The following is a 15,859-nucleotide window of genomic DNA, read 5'->3' as shown; positions in this document are numbered from 1 at the left end:
GAAAATGACTACTGATTACCACTGATGGGTAAAACTCCTGCAGCACATGTGCACATTAGTGTCCTTATTAAGATGCGACTCACTGATTAATCTGCATCTGTGTGTCCCTCTTCCTTCTCTCTCCATCACACCATCTCTCACAGATCACAGCTGTGCCAGAGAAGCCCAAATCCATGACGACATGGTTTCGATATTTCAGGGGGGTTTCAAGCGATTCAAGCCCCTCTAACAGGAACATTCAGTTCTCAATAAAAAAAATAGAGGCTCTTCCCTCTCTGCCCCCCCTTCTCTCTCCACCCTGACATTACAGTAGGTATAAAAAAAAAGGAGTGAATTTCACTCCGTTTCCTCTGCTTCAGCCTGACTGACGCTGCACTCACAGGCCTTTAAGTACTTTTATTCATTCATTACAAGAGTGGTTTAATGCATGAAGATTGCAGCTTATTGTGCGCGTAAGGCTCACTGTGAGAATAAGTGGATGGGTATTATTTCATCATCGACACCGATCTAATCTTTTATCTTATGTTGGCTCGCATAAGTATTTATTGAAGCAGACTCCAAAGGCATGAAGTGATGCGTTAGATTTTTTCTGCATGTTTGTGGGTCAGCTTGAGTTCATATGAGTGCGCAGCGATCAAGCTTAAGAACGTCTTTGCATCTCAGCTCCTTGTGCATGTCCAAGTTTAACAGAGTTGTTTTTAAAAAGACGTCTTTATTGATCAGAAAGATGTTTTTTTACTCATGATCTGTTGGGGCTAATTTATCACGTTAGGTACCTGATGGCATCACACGTAGTGGCGTCATAAGGGGTTTAACCCTTGGCGGGACTGAATCATTCCCAGGTAGTCCTTTTGAAATGCCTGTTGGCAGGTTTTGAACACAAATCCAGTGACGCTAATTAAATGCCTGGCGTTGTGCTCACATGCCAAGTGGTGCCGATTAAAAGCGTTATTTGACCCCAGGCCTGTCACACGTTTTATTGCTGGGTGGTGTTGCAGATTATTTCACAGCATTTGTGCTGCATTTGTACTGAAAACGCCTCTTTGGTCATTTAATTTGTCAAGCTCGAAGAGAAATATGTTAATTCTACATGACATAAAATATTTGTATGTCAAATTTCTTACTTCTTTCTGTCAGTAAGACTGATTATTCTAACGCTAAAATGCTTCTCACATGTTTCTTCATCGATAACACTTATCCAATATATTGTGAGTTGTTTATTACAAGTTTAACTTCGCTTCACTTCCACTGAGAGCCAGTCTGCTTCATTGCAGCATTCGGAGTTTTGTTTGTTCTAATTTAGTCCAAATCTTACACTCGTTTTGCTACCAAGTTCAGTCAGACGGCTCACGTTGTTACAGTTTGAAATGTTTATTCCAGCAGCAGAACACAGCTTGTGTTCAGCGTCTAGGCCCCGACCTCATCACTCCTCGCAGATTTATTTTACATGCAGAAATTTGAGGAGTGATGAGAGAATATTTTAAACCCTCTAGTCGAAGCCTGCAGGTGGATGTTGGGGTGGTGGTGGGGCTGGAAGTATGAGCGCAGCGATGGCAGCGGTGGCGATGACAGAGCAGAGGGAGAGACCGGAAATGTTGCAGCTTAAATAGGCCGCCACATTGGGAGGAAGTGTGGTCAGGTGGTGTGGAAGTGACGCATATCAATTATTAAATCAGTGCAGCTCGAGTTGTCCGTCTGAGCTCGCAGGCGTCGGCCCATTTTTTTACTGTAACACAATTTACATTCACTCTGCAGCCGTACAACAAGCTGAGATGCAGAGACAAACGTTAGCCTGATCGCAGCTCTCTACAAAGAGGAGGAAAGATTTGTACAGAAATGATTACAAACGCTTTTATTTGATTATATTTATGTTCACATACAAAAAAATCAAACGCGTCACTTCATGCCTTTGGACTTAGCGGAGTTCCAAACTTCTTCACATTCCTTGTTCAGCAGCAGTTTTCCGTCATCGGAGAGGTGGAGACGGCACATGTTGCAGCTGGATTTGGAGGAGTTTGTGTGCCACCTGGGTTCATCACACTTGTTGTACATGACCAGGTTACAGTCGCCCTGCATGCACAGGCGGACGGCGTCAGTTCCTGCAGTGTCTGTAGACCACACAGGCGTCCAGCCATAGACGACAAAGTTACCGTCGTCCTGCAGGCAGAAGGAGAAACATTTTTCTGTTATCTAAACGTACATTTCCACTTAAACAATGCGTGTAGCTACATCCTGACAAGTGTCATAAATATTCTCACCTGGAAAACGGCCTTCCACTCCCTGTTGTTGGACATCAGGTAGTCTCCTCTGCGGAGCTCGTCATTTTTGGACAAGTAGTTCCTGCTCATGATTCTGCAACAAATACAAAGTCTCTGTTGAATATACATACACACCCATCCATTTATTCTCACAGTAACCATAATGCAAAAACTTCATTTCAGCAGCACATCATCAATAAACTGCAATCTTCATGCATTGAGCTGCTCTTGTAGAGTAATCTCCATCAGAATAAAAAAGAGTACTTACAGGCTCGGGTGTCCAGCGTCAGTCCGACTGAAGCAGAGGAAACGGAGTGAAGGGCAACAAGTGGATTTCACTCCTTTTTTTATACCTTCTGGAGGCTGGGGGAGGAGAGAGAAGGGGAGGCAGAGAGGGGAGAGCCTCTTTATTGAGAACTGAATGTTCCTGTTAGAGGGGCTTGAATTGCTTGAACCCTCCCCCTGAAATATCGAACCATGTCGTCATGGATTTGGGCTTTTTTGGCACAGCTGTGATCTGTGAAAGGCAAGGCAAGGCAGGTTTAATTATATAGCACATTTCAGCAACAAGACAATTCAAAGTGCTTCACACAGAACAAAGAAAGCAAAGAAACAAGACTTTGAAAAGCAAAGTGAAGATAAAATTAAAAACAGCTAAAACAGAAGCTGAAATCTTAAAAGAATAAGAGTAAAAGCTTCAGCGCAGATATACATAATTAAAATAAAAGCAGCTGTGAACAGGTGGGTCTTCAGGCTTGATTGTCCCTGACCACCTGAGACCATTTAGCGCTTCAGCCAGCAGTAGTATTTTGAAGTCTATTCTCTGACAGACAGGGGGCCAGTGTAAAGACCTCAGAACTGAAGGGATGTGATCTCCTTTTTCGGTCTTAGTGAGGACTCCAGCAGCAGCGTTCTGAATCAGCTGCAGTCGTCTGACTGATTGTTTAGGGAGACCTGTAAAGACGCTGTTACAGTAATCGAGTCGACTGAAGATAAACGCATGGATCCTTTAATCCTGGATATATTCTTGAGGTGATAGTAGGCCCACTTTGTAGTTGTTTTAATGTGGCTTTGAAAAGAAAGATGGCATGATGGAGAGAGGGGCTGTCATGGATGCATGTGAAGAGGGACACATATCCGTGAGTCACACCTTAATAAGGACGCAATTGTGCACAAGCAAGGAGTGCTTCAGGAGTTTTACCAAGTAATCAGCAGTCATGTTCCCATCAACAGAGGTGATGGGCATGTACGAGCTGGTGAACAAATCCATCATTAACAATGCAGGTTATGTGATAGAAAATGTGGCGTGACAAGTATGAAAGCTTTACGAAGTTAAGCAAACCTTAAACCCGTCCAGGCTCTACAATTTGATTACCCTGACCTTTCTGTTTTATCCAATCAGTCAACAGGCTTTCAGGGAGCTGTGATTATGTAACAGGGACCTTCTTTCAATTCCTTTTTTTTTCCTGGACAAAAAGAGGCTCTTTTTGTCTCCCCTCACTTCCCACAGTCTGTACATCGTGTAGGGTACACGATGTACTGTGTCGCATCCAAGGTCCTATACAGGATGCACACAGCAGCAGGCCATTCAGTGCAGCTTAGCTTTCTGGCCTTGGACAAAGAAACCACACTGACTGTGCAGTTTCCGAAAAAAAGTGTTGTTTTGTATTGTAAGAAAAATAGGTCCACCAAAATGTAAAAAACTAGCGTTTATAGCAGGGGCTAAAGACTTCAGGAGCGCTCAGATTGATAAGTGGCCGATGGTACGCCACTAGGGGGCCAGCGGCTGGAGCTAATTGCTAGATTTGTGTGCCAATCCCCTCAGTGTTAAAGGGACAGTTTGCCGATTTTCAACCTCAGTCCTCTCATGCTGTTATGTGGAGCTAATGCCATCATGGTAGGAAAAAAATGCAATTTGTCTCTGTGCCTTTGGAGGACGCTATCCGCTTCTCCAATGGGCCCTGGAAAACTAGGGAGCTTGCAAAACTACACTTCCTCAATCTAGGATGCCCGCCTCCGATGTCATGTCTCGTTCAAAATGTAGACTGCAGACCCGAAGATTTTTTAGACGATCCACCAATATGTTCTCATCGTATTTCTGATTCTGTCCCGCTCTGAGCCGTTGCCTGCACCGAAAACAGTAGCATTTCACTCCAGCGTCTCTCGCTGGGCCGTTCCTCTCAGAGGGAGGGACGCAATGCACGCTGGGTGTTGTAGGAATGTAGAATGGGCGAAACCATGAGGTGTTTGTACAACTTTCCACAGCTATGGCGCCAATTTCATCATATAAAAATACCAGTACCACATTTTCACAATGTTTTCTTTGAAGTACGATTGCATTTTATACTTTATGATTTTTTCACCCATGCAATGACCCCTTCACAAGATGAGGTAACTGTAAAATGTTTTTTTAATTTCAGAGGCCTGGAAGTGTCTGTGACAATGACCTAAAAGACCAACATAAAGTGAACAACTTGCTTTTTATCCCTGAAGAGCGGTGCAACATCCACAAATATTCAGTTTAATGTGGCAGAAAAATCAAGAAAAACAGCATTTTGTTTACTTTTCTGGATGAAAGGACTTCAAACAATCAACCAGCTCAAACATTTTTGTGAGTTAATCTGCTTTTGATTGACAAATTGATTAAATGCAACATGTGACAAATTCATTAAAAGCCAATTTAAAGCTTGCAATTTGTCATACCTGCACCTGACATCGCAGCAGTTAAAAAACCCATTATGCCTCAATTTTTAACCTCAGCTTTGACCCTGGCGTATCTCTGTGCAAATCTAGCCTCGATTCGGCTCTGATCAAGGGACACAACAAGCAAAAATGTGCCTCGGCTGCCAGCTTTTCCCTGTTTATACATGTTTGATTCAGACCAACACAAACAAAATGAACCCCTGTGTGTCTCTGCGGGGACGAGCTGAGCCAAAATCTGCTGCCAACCATTCAGGAAGCATCTCCAACATCTTAGGAGCATAGCGTCATTAACCTTTGGAGTCATCCTGTGCTGATAGGATAGGCTTTCTTAGATACAAGCACGGGGGAGCTCCAAGGAGAGGCTGGGAACCACTGGGCTGGGGGATGGGGGGAGTAACAATAATTAGAACCCAGGAAAAAAAAGGGATGAACAAAGTATAGGCAAATTTAAAAGGAATTTATTTACAACTAAAGCAAAATTTGAACAAAAAGCGAGAAAAAAACAAGGAGTGAGCACGAGCACGATGACGTCTGAAACACACACACACATAGCCGAAAGGCCCACTGGCCCTCGCTGCGTCCTCTCTCCTGCCCTTTATACTCTTTCCTTGATTGCTTAAGTTGACACAGGTGAGCCTAATCACCTGCTGCAGCAAGGGGAGCACACTGGTGAGAGACACTCAGAAAACACAAACTACGGCACGCAACATAAGGACAAACTTTAAGTTTGTTTTACAGAGGGGTACTTTAAAGTCACAAACATCTTATCCACAACATTCCTCACTGTTCCAGTAACCCAGATGTAAGATGTAATGAAAATCCCTGTGGGTTGTGTTGCTGCTTGTGCAGAAGAGGAGCCACATGTGGACACAGCTGGCTTTACAGTGGAAGTAATTCCCAGGCTCCCATTTCCTGCTCAGGATATCCTTTCAGCTCATCTGTTGTATATGTCTCTGAAATGTCTCCTTGATGGATCTGCAAGTAAGAAACATCTGAAACATGTGTGCTGTATTTTATTCACTATAACCATGTTTTTATTTATGTTAAACTTTATTCTGAAAAGTAACTACAACTGTCAAATATCACGGAGTAAAAAAAGGCACTATTTCTCTCTCGCAGTGGTTTAGAAGTATAACATAATCAGTTACATTTATTGAATTTATAGACATTATATTACTACAATAATGACCGCAATCCTAATAATGTCTTCTGTGTATGTCTGTCGTTTGTCCATCCATCCATCCATTATCTATACCGCTTATCCTGTTCAGGGTCGCGGGGGGCTGGAGCCTATCCCAGCTGTCACTGGGCAAAGGGCGGGGTTACACCCTGGACTGGTTGACAGTCAATCACAGGGCCGACACACAGAGACAGACAACCTTTCGCACTCACACCCACACCTATGGGCAATTTAGAGTCACCAATTAACCTTACAAGCATGTCTTTGGACTGTGGGAGGGAGCCGGAGACCCCGGAGGGAACCCACACATGCACATGCAAACTCCACACAGAAAGGCCCACTTTGCCCAAACCAGGGTTTGCACCGGTTTAGCTGTGAGGCAACAGCGCTTACCACTGGACCACTGTGCAGCCCCTGTTGTTTGTCTTGTCATTTTATTTTTGTTTGTTGCACGGACTTTCACCTCTCAGCCCATGCAGACGTGTTGTGTGTTTTTGTAGGGGGGCGGATATTCAGGATGAGAGAGCCAGCCAATGAAGAATAGAAATGTCTAACAAGTCCGCACACAGTGAAACAAATCAATCCAAGTTACATCATACTTTTTTTTATTACAGTGTTACCTCGACTTTTTCAAATTTTTCACGACAGATTTGAACTTACAATGAGCTTAAATCACCAGCTTTTTGAAATGTATATATTATAAGAGATGCCTGGATGACATTAAACATTAAACAACAGACATTAAGACATTAAACATTGGTGTGTCAAAGCTTCACTAGAGTGAAATAAGCATGCAACAGGTCAACTTCAGATTCTGCATGTTATTTTTGCTGTTATATTTGTGTTTTAGCCAGTAGACGCCAGCAGCGTCGGAGCTCCGCTGTTGTAATTCATTTTTTTGCAGTGCTCCATCCTCGTCATCATCATTTCCTGAAACAAGAGAGTAAGTTTACAACAGACTGCAACACAGAGCACACAATCTCTAACTTTAAGCACACACAAACAGGAAGGTGCATCACGAGCTTAAATAAGACAGGAGTGCTAATAAACAACATATTTCTACAGCTTTAACTATTGTCGATGCGTGGAGCAGCCATCTTGGATACTGAAGTTTGCTTTGGTGAGAGTCTTTGAACTTTTTTGTGATTTCAGGGGGCATTCTCTGTCCAAATGAGAACTCTGAAATTCGAACTTCCCAGTTCAACTTGAATGCAGCATTAGGTTCAGGTTTGTTATGCTAGTAGCAGCTAATGTAGCCGTAAGCTACTAGCCTCCAAGACAGATGAGAGGCAGGGCACTAAAGTGTGGTAAGTGTATTTCATTCTGAAACCACACACCAAGATTGTTTTCATTTGTATACTTGTCGGGTCAGACCCAACCAACACTGTATCTAGTGACTTTTCTTTTTGAGGACATTTATCAGACTACATGCTGCTCCCTCTGCAGCCTCGTTGATGCGTGGAGCAGCCATCTTGGATTTTGTTGGGGTAAGATTCTTCTGACTTTCCAGGTTTGAAATCTGACTTCAGGGGGTTTTCCAGCTTAAAGTTCTTAGTGGGAACCATAGACTGAATAAAAAGAAATGTATATGTAAATGTATATGTAGAAAATGTATATATACAGTCATTGGTGGGAACACGGGAATTCAGACTTTTAAATCAAAAAGGAACCAAGCATTGGGTCCAGGTTTGGTATGCTGGTAGGCTAGCAGCTAATGTAGCCTTAAAGGAGCAATTCCCCAGGAAAAAGCCACTGTCAGTCAAAGCTGGTGTTCTCTGTAATCAATAGAAGCAATAATATTTGAAATTGGGGCCATAGCTGAGGAGAAAGTTGTACAAACAGCTCGTGGTTTCGCCTATGAGACATGACATTGGAGATGGGCGTCCTAGATTAAGGAAGGTTTAGCGAGCTCCATGGCCTCCACCACATGACGTGTTTAAGTTGTTTGGCAGGGTTTTCCAGGTCCCATTGGAGAAGCGGATAGCGTCCTCCAAAGGCACAGAGAGGCTAAAGCATACACGGTGTGCTGGACAAGAGCTCGAAAACAAATCTGGAAGTTGTATCCTTTTCGGGTATACAGCTTAAAGTCAACTATGAACAGACTTTAAACAAAGAGTACATAAATATAAATACCTCTGTGAGTCTTGGTTTCTGGATGCAGTGAACATACGGCTTGGGACTGGACTCTATCTGGTCTGCTGCTGTTTTGTAGCAAACCGCGCAGTCCATGAGCGGCTGAGGAGTGAGTAAAAAGAAGATGCTGTTAATGTCATGAACACTGTATGTATACGTCATACGACCGCTTCTCCTTTACTCACTCTGTTATTCCTGAAGGGGCATCTCCGAGGGCTTGAGTCAGATGTTCCTTTGGGACAAGTGGTGGGTTTCAGGTAGAAGTGATGGTAGAGGTATTTCACACCGAATCCAGCCTGAAAAGACAGCAGAGGATCATTTTCACATGTGGATTCAGTTTCACGTTGAAGCAGAACTTTTGAGTACACACTGATATATAAAAGATGAAACGCTGCCAACCAACGCTGATAATTTTTGTGTTCGGCGGAATGACCTTTACTTCAATGCGCACATTGTGCCAAACATTCCAGCAGAGACGCACCTTACCAGTGTTTTCTTTGACTACACCAAACCCCAGCTGAAAACATGTTTATTCAGAGTGCTTTTGACTAAAAGCAGATGTGAAAGTAAGCATGAGCCAGAACTCCCTGAAGGCAGAGAACCAAACCCTACATACAGATGCAGGAAAAAGCAGGACGAATCTGCAGCAGAACCCCAGTCATTGTTTTACATGTTAAGATACAGATTTAAAATTCAGGCTGATTAGTTTTGTAATATATTTTGAGGTTGCGCTGAGGACTCTCAGGGGAACATTTACTGAAATTCTGCTGCGACTTTAAAGCCCACTGAAGCGATTCTAAATATACAATGACATTATAAAAGAAGTAAGCCTGGTATTTAAACCCTCTTAAACAGAGGCCCACCTTAACTCTTCATGCCCAGGGCTGATAAAATAGCTGCTTATACAAACATGAACACATGCCAGCTTTACCTCGATTTCAGACTTGTCCAGACTTCTCAGGAAGCGAAAATGGTGTTGCACCCCCACATGAGAGTCGAGCTGCTCTAAGGCCAAATCGACTCCAATCCTGTAGTTATCAGGCAGCTCATTGTTCGGACCCTGGGCCTCGGCAGGGTACAGCACAGCTCCAGCACAAACCAGCAACAGCAACCGAGCAGCCATCTTCACTGTGAGTGTGTGAGGAAGAGGAGTTCTGCGTAGAGAGAGCACCCTCCCGGGATCAATACTCACACGCAAAACAAGTCCTGTAACGGTTATATGAGCAACAAGTGACAGTCAAGAGGTCTGCTGCTCTGACTGTTCACTTTCTGTGTCAGAGTTCCCGTAACAACCCCGGGGGTGGGGTGGGGGGTGGGGGGGTTGCAGGTTGAAGCTTGTCTTGACAAAACAAATCTCAGCGGGGAGTTTCCACAGATGAATCTGCCAGAAAAGGATTAACACTCATATGCTTAAATGTTATTACTTAGATGAACTACAAAAAGCCCGACATGTCACGAAAAGCCTTTGGCACCAGGACAAATAAAGGTCAGCAGTGGTGAATGAACTCTTTCAGTTTTGCTTCACCAGCTCTCTTTTTGTCGCAGTAACGGGGAAGTGGGTTTTCCTAGTTAATGAAACCGTTTCGTTTTGACTTTTTCTTTCCAATTTCGGCTCAGTTTTAATTCGTTTCAAATGCTGGTTTGTTTGGTTTAGTTTTTATCTCTTGAAAATGCTTTTCAAAGTTTTTCCTGTTATACGGGAGACTTGTCAGGGGCGGGACTCAAAAGGGCCAGAAAAACTCAGAACATCAAACTCTAAAATGTGTACTCAAAACCAAAAGACAAACTATAAAGGTCAAGTGTCAGTCAGTCAGTCAGTCTGCCTGTGTCAATAAACTGGACACAACAACAACTACAACAACAGGGCAGTGATTGTAGATGTGGGCACATACTCGACATTTTCTCTATAGTTTTATTTAAATTTAGTTTTGTAAACACACAATAAAGTTATCTTTTTTTGTAACGCCTCTTTTTATTTTTATTTCAGTTAGCATTTCAGTTAAATTGATGAAAGTAGTACAAATACGGCGGCACCTATAGCGATAAACGGTAATTGCGGGGGCACACTTCCCAGATATCCAGACAGTGCTGCATGTGTGGCGTCCGTGGTTGGCTCCGGTTGTAACTCTTGATTTTCCTGGCTGACGGTCGCTTTCCTTTTTAGACTGTTTGTCTTCATCTGAGCGTTCAATTTGTTTCTTTTTCTTTGGATTTTCACTTATTGTTGAAGTTGTATCTGTAGTCATCCAGTCAGTCAGACTGAGAACGCGTCACTAACTGGGCGCCGCTTGTGATTTTTTTCTGCGAGTGTTGCCACAGACAAGAAACCCCTTCAGACCAACCGCTCCACAGGCTTTATGGGAAATCACTCTTTGTTTCCAATTAACTGCTCATGTGAAAAGAGGCCCCAGAGAGATGCTTCTTTTGCACAGGGTCACATGACCAAACGGTTAAGAAGCACTACTTTTACACTTTTCTTTAATGTTTATGATGTTAATGTTTATGATGTCATAAATTAACTTATAGTTATAGCTGTCTGATAAAAGTAGCAGACTTAAAGTATGTTTTTACTGGCCAGTGTTTCCCTCCATTTTATCATGTGACCCCTTAAAATGAGGCACTGTTTACTTACTAGGCAGTGGTCTTCCTGAAGACGGGAAATATGAAGATTAAAACTAAAAGCAGATTTTTCCTTCTCATTTGTTTCTCAATTTAAGCAGTTTTAGTTAAAAATCCAGTGTTTGCACACAGAAAAGTGACAAAAGGGAGAAAAGTGTGAAAATATATATCTTAAAGGAGCAGTTCGCCCCTGGAAAAAAGCCACTGTCAGTCAAAGCTGGTGTTCCCTGTAATCGATAGAGGCAATAATAATTGAAATAGGCGCCATAGCTGTGGAGAAAGTCGTACAAACAGCTCGTGGTTTCGCCCATTCTACATTCATACAACACCCAGCATGCATTGCGCCCCTCCCTCTGAAAGGAACGGCCCAGCGAGAGACGCTGGAGTGAAACATTTCGCTGCAGGCAACGGCTCAGAGCGGTACAGAATCCGAAATACGACGAGAATATACCGGCATGATAGGACTGAGGTTGAAAATTTGCGAATTGGCCCTTTAAAAACGATCTGAACTTATGCTTTCTTCTGGTTTCAGGCTTTTTAATCCACTGCTGAAAATAGTCCCCAACAAATGAACTATTCACTGTGTATGTAATGTTTTCTAAACACTACAGTGTCCTGCTCTCTTCAGGTAAATACTTCATACAGTATTAACCTTTATTACCACACTAGTGGGAATGAACTGGCGCAGGGCCGAGGGCCACAGAGATGTTTCTAAAGTATTGATGAGGGACTATTTAAGGGTTTTGTCAACAATAACTGACTCAGTATCAGGTCACAGTAGTCCATTCATATCAATAATGTACATATTGAAAAAACTGAAACTATTACATTTGTACAAATTAAACTTTATTGATAATTTTGCAGATCAAAGTCAACAAGCTTACATATTTGAATGGAAGTAAACATCACATTTCAGAGGATTTGACCCAAAAAATCTCACCCGAAATTTTGGCACTACTTTTTGATAACTTAAACAGTTGTCAGTTTACCTTGTTTATCATTTATTGCTGCTAATGTGAGTCAAGAAACATAACAGAAGTAAAGGAAGTTAACTACGTGACATCATAGTAATCTGTTTTTTCCTTAAAAGAAAAACAAAACCCAGAAAGGTTTCACATCCACACCTGAATGAGTCAAGTGTTCATGCTTCTCCTATTGATGTCAGAAGAGTTGGGGCTCCGCTGCTGTAACCAAGAGTGTTGCAGTGCTGCAGCCTGGTCTCCTTCATCACCTGCCGTTCAGGGAAAAAGTGAACATGAATGGAACAATCTTATGAAGGTATATTCCTTCATAATTTTGTCATTGACAAAGGGATCTTACCTCTGTGAGAGCCGTTTTGTGCACACAGTGGACGTACGGTTTGGGCTCCGGTTCAATTTGCCCTGCGTATGTTTTGTAACAGACTGCGCAGTCTATCAGCGGCTGCATGAACGCACAAACAAAACAGCACACAGGCGAGTCAGAGCAGGCAGTCACACACATATTCCACATTTCTGAGGTCGGGAAGGAAATTCAGACTTACTCTGTCGTTTCTGAACTGACACCCTGTGGAGTCGACTGTTCCTTTCGGACACATGGTGGCTTTCAGGTAGAAGTGGTGGTAGATGTACATCACGTCATAACCAGGCTGAAGAGTGAGAAGAGGATTAGCTTTGAACAGCTTTCTTTGATAAAATCAGTGAGTGAGATAAACACTGATTCTGAGAAGCAGACGTACCTCGATGGCCGACTTCCGCAGACTTTTGAAGAAGCCAAAATGGTGTTGGATTCCAGCATGAGACTGCAGCTTCTCCAGGGCCAGGTCCACTCCTTTCTTGTAGGTGTCAGGAAGTCTGTTGTAAGCCTCTTGTGCATCAGAGGAAAAGAACAAGGCTCCAACACTGAACAGCAGCAGCCAGAGAGCAGCCATCTTTCTCCCTCTGTGAGGACGAGTGGATAGTTCAACGGCCCACCCACTCCGTGGGGTTTACTGAACAGGAGGGAACATCCAGCCCTCTTTCCCTCAGGGACTACACTCACGTCTTGCCTTGACTGACTTCAACATAAGTGTTTTAGCACGCTGTGTCTTTTTACGCAATGCAACTTAGAAAACACATTTAAATATATGAGAAGTTTAGTCTGGGCGTGTTTCTGTGTTCGCTGCACATTTCTGTTCTCTGTGTTCTTTTGTGTTGTTTGTCTCTGCAGCGCATTTCTTTATCGTGTTTTGCTTTTTGCATTTGCAGTACATTTGGGGCGGCTGTGGCTCAGAGGTAGAGTGGGTCATCGTCCAATCGGAAGGTCAGTGGTTCGATCCCCATTACTGAAAGGAAAGCTGAAGAGAGAGATGAAGTATGGTTGCCACTATAGATGCGACGCCTGGCACCTATACTACAGCGAGCTAAACATACTCAGGGTATCTTTTCCAATCACCAATCAGTCTGCCCTCAGCTATTTTACATGCTCAGAGCAAACTATGATATTAGAAAGATATGAAGAAGTTAATAAAGTTTTATCTCATCTTAATATATTTCATAAAATCAGACGTGTCAGTACCCCATCCGTCCCGGCTGCCTGATCCGTTCTGCACATGCACAAAAGAGTTTTGTAGCAGTTTTTTATTCTTATTGTCTATTTTTGATCTAATTCTATTAAAGTTCCCTGACAGTAGGAGTACTACTGTTTAATAGCTTTTACTTATTTTTATTCTTATTCTGTCTCATTGTCCAAAACACCAAGAGAAATTCCTTGCATGTGGAAACTAACAAACCCAATTCTGATTCTGATCTTCCTGTTACCGAACCACAGCACCATTTTTTCTTTCTTTTTGATGTTTTAAACTTTCTCTTTTTCTTTGCTTTCTCTGAAACTCCTCTGAACTTTGAGATCTTAGAATTAAAACTAAAATTCTGCTGGTTTGCAGGTTTGGCTGAGGAGCATGAGTTTATAGATGTGGAGAGTTTAAACGCACACATTAGCTGAGGAAACTCCAAAGATGAGTGGGTGCAGTATTGAGTTTTAAACCTGAAATACATTTCTGTGTATGTCTACATTTACAGTATTTCAACAGAGGTTTAGTTGTCCTCTGTTTCACAATTACAAACAAAACATTTTAAGTAACACAAGAAATTTGTAACCATTTGAATTTTTTTTTTTCCTTTGAAACGTTGACCTCACTTATCTTAGACACATAAAGATATACAACTGTTATTCCTTCACCAAAAAGTATCAGCCTTTTATTCAAAATGTTTGCCAACAAGCTAAATGACTTTCAAAATGACTTGCTCTTAGGAGTTCCTCATTCACATGGCTTGAGTTGGATGTGTGAGGCAGTTGTCCTTGCGTAGGTGGAGGATCCTTATGGTTTCCACTGCTGGTTGCTGGCAGAGGCTTGGGCTGACGGAGAGGAAGGCATGGGTTGCAGCACTCTTTCTGCAGGTGGAGGCGGCTACAGGTTGCTAGCAGAGGCCTGGTTGTCCCACATCGAGGCTGTAGGGGCGATAACGGCCGTTCTTGTAGCTGTGAGGAGCAGAAGAGACAGAATTAAAATCATGATGGTTCATGAGGTGAAAAAACATGATCGATTTTCAGAGGCAGCTGTCTTCTTCATTGTGCACGCAGAGGCTGGTGGCTTCTGGTAGTGGCTGCAGGTGGAGGCAGCGGCTGCAGGTTTTTGTCAGAGGCTGGAGGCAGAGGCACGGACTGTAGCTGTCAGCAACAATCCGCAGGTAGAGGCGGCTGCAGATTGCTGGCAGAGGTTGGATTTGAAGGCATGTGCTGCAGCAGTCAGCCACATTCTGCAGGTGGAGGCGGCTGCAGATTGTTGGTAGCAGCTTCACTTAGAGGCGGCGATGGCTCGTCCCAGATCGAGGCTGCAGGGATGATGACGACCGTTCTTGTATGGGAGGCAACTGTCTTTTTCATTGTGCAGGTGGAGGAGCCTCATGGTTTCTGGCAGAGGCTGTAGTCGGATGCTTTGGCTGCAGGTTGTTAGCACAGGTTGCAGGTGGAGTTAGCAACCTTGCTTGCGGGCAGAGGCATGAGTTTAAAGCATGGGAGGCAGCGGCCTTTCTTATTGTGCAGGTAGAGGCTGATGGCTTCCTTCATAGGTTGCAGGTGGAGGAAGTAGCTTCAGGTTGTTGGCAGAGGCTTTAGTCAGAGGTTGCTGCCAGTGGTGTTTGGCTTGAGTTTAGTTGGAGGCATGGGCTGCAGCACTCAGCCAGATTCTGCAGGTGAGGCTTGGTTGTCCCACATCGAGGCTGTAGGGACGATGACGGCCGTTCTTGTAGCTGTGAGAAGCAGAAGAGACAGAATTAAAATCATGATGGTTCATGAGAGGAAAAAACATGATTGATTGGTTTAGACAGTGATTGATTACTGATTATTGACACAAACATATACATGAGCATGACGTCGGACGCTTCCTGGTTACTGACACAATCTTCGCAGGTGGAGGTAGAGCCTGGCAGTCAGCCACATTCTGCAGGCTAAATGTGACGATGTAACATGATTATTGCTTCAGGTAAACAAGTGTCATTGTATGTTAAACCAACCAAGAAGAAATGTAGACGAGGCAGCAGTTTACATTTTAGTTAAGCCATGCCCCTTTTAATAAATCTACCAAATTGTATGCATCAAATAAGTGTGGATTCTGGATAGTGCATATAAAATATATAACAATTTATGTAGCTGCTAATGAGCTATGATATATTTCATTTGTGACACCTCTAAGTAATCAAAGCTGTGTACTAAATGTGGTTACAAAAGTTTAAGCTAATTGTGATGATGATAATTTATGTCAAATTGAACTCAAAGACACATTTCTTCCGCCAAAATATGAAAATCAAATGTGTTACCTGGTTCCTACAGCAGGGACACTGGCTATGGGCTTGAGGCTTTCTCTCAGCACAGCGTGCAGGGATCCTCCTCCTCCGACCATAGTCGTGGTCGAGGAGAGGGAAAGTCACATCACACTGTAACAAAACAC

At 43.1% G+C, this 15,859-nt stretch overlaps 2 protein-coding genes across 2 annotated transcripts; both read right to left on the bottom strand.

The window, feature by feature from the left end:
* Positions 1-1,837: 1,837 nt before the first annotated feature.
* Positions 1,838-2,610, bottom strand: LOC138596043 (B-type lectin plumieribetin-like). The gene is made up of 3 exons (XM_069667619.1): positions 2,527-2,610; positions 2,259-2,352; positions 1,838-2,157 (listed from the first exon to the last, which is right to left on the bottom strand). The coding sequence occupies exons 2-3, from the start codon at positions 2,346-2,348 to the stop codon at positions 1,897-1,899; spliced, it is 351 nt and encodes a 116-aa protein (XP_069523720.1). The 5' UTR covers positions 2,349-2,352; positions 2,527-2,610; the 3' UTR covers positions 1,838-1,896.
* Positions 2,611-6,517: 3,907 nt separating this feature from the next.
* LOC138595940 (uncharacterized) lies at positions 6,518-9,542 on the bottom strand. The gene is made up of 4 exons (XM_069667469.1): positions 9,206-9,542; positions 8,460-8,570; positions 8,275-8,376; positions 6,518-7,071 (listed from the first exon to the last, which is right to left on the bottom strand). The coding sequence occupies exons 1-4, from the start codon at positions 9,395-9,397 to the stop codon at positions 6,988-6,990; spliced, it is 489 nt and encodes a 162-aa protein (XP_069523570.1). The 5' UTR covers positions 9,398-9,542; the 3' UTR covers positions 6,518-6,987.
* Positions 9,543-15,859: the final 6,317 nt, after the last annotated feature.

The sequence above is a fragment of the Semicossyphus pulcher genome, unplaced genomic scaffold, assembly GCF_022749685.1.
Source record: "Semicossyphus pulcher isolate SPU_LCO1_2020_fin unplaced genomic scaffold, fSemPul1.0.p SCAF_18, whole genome shotgun sequence".
Classification (NCBI taxonomy): domain Eukaryota; kingdom Metazoa; phylum Chordata; class Actinopteri; order Labriformes; family Labridae; genus Semicossyphus; species Semicossyphus pulcher.
This window is presented reverse-complemented; position numbering and strand designations above follow the sequence as displayed.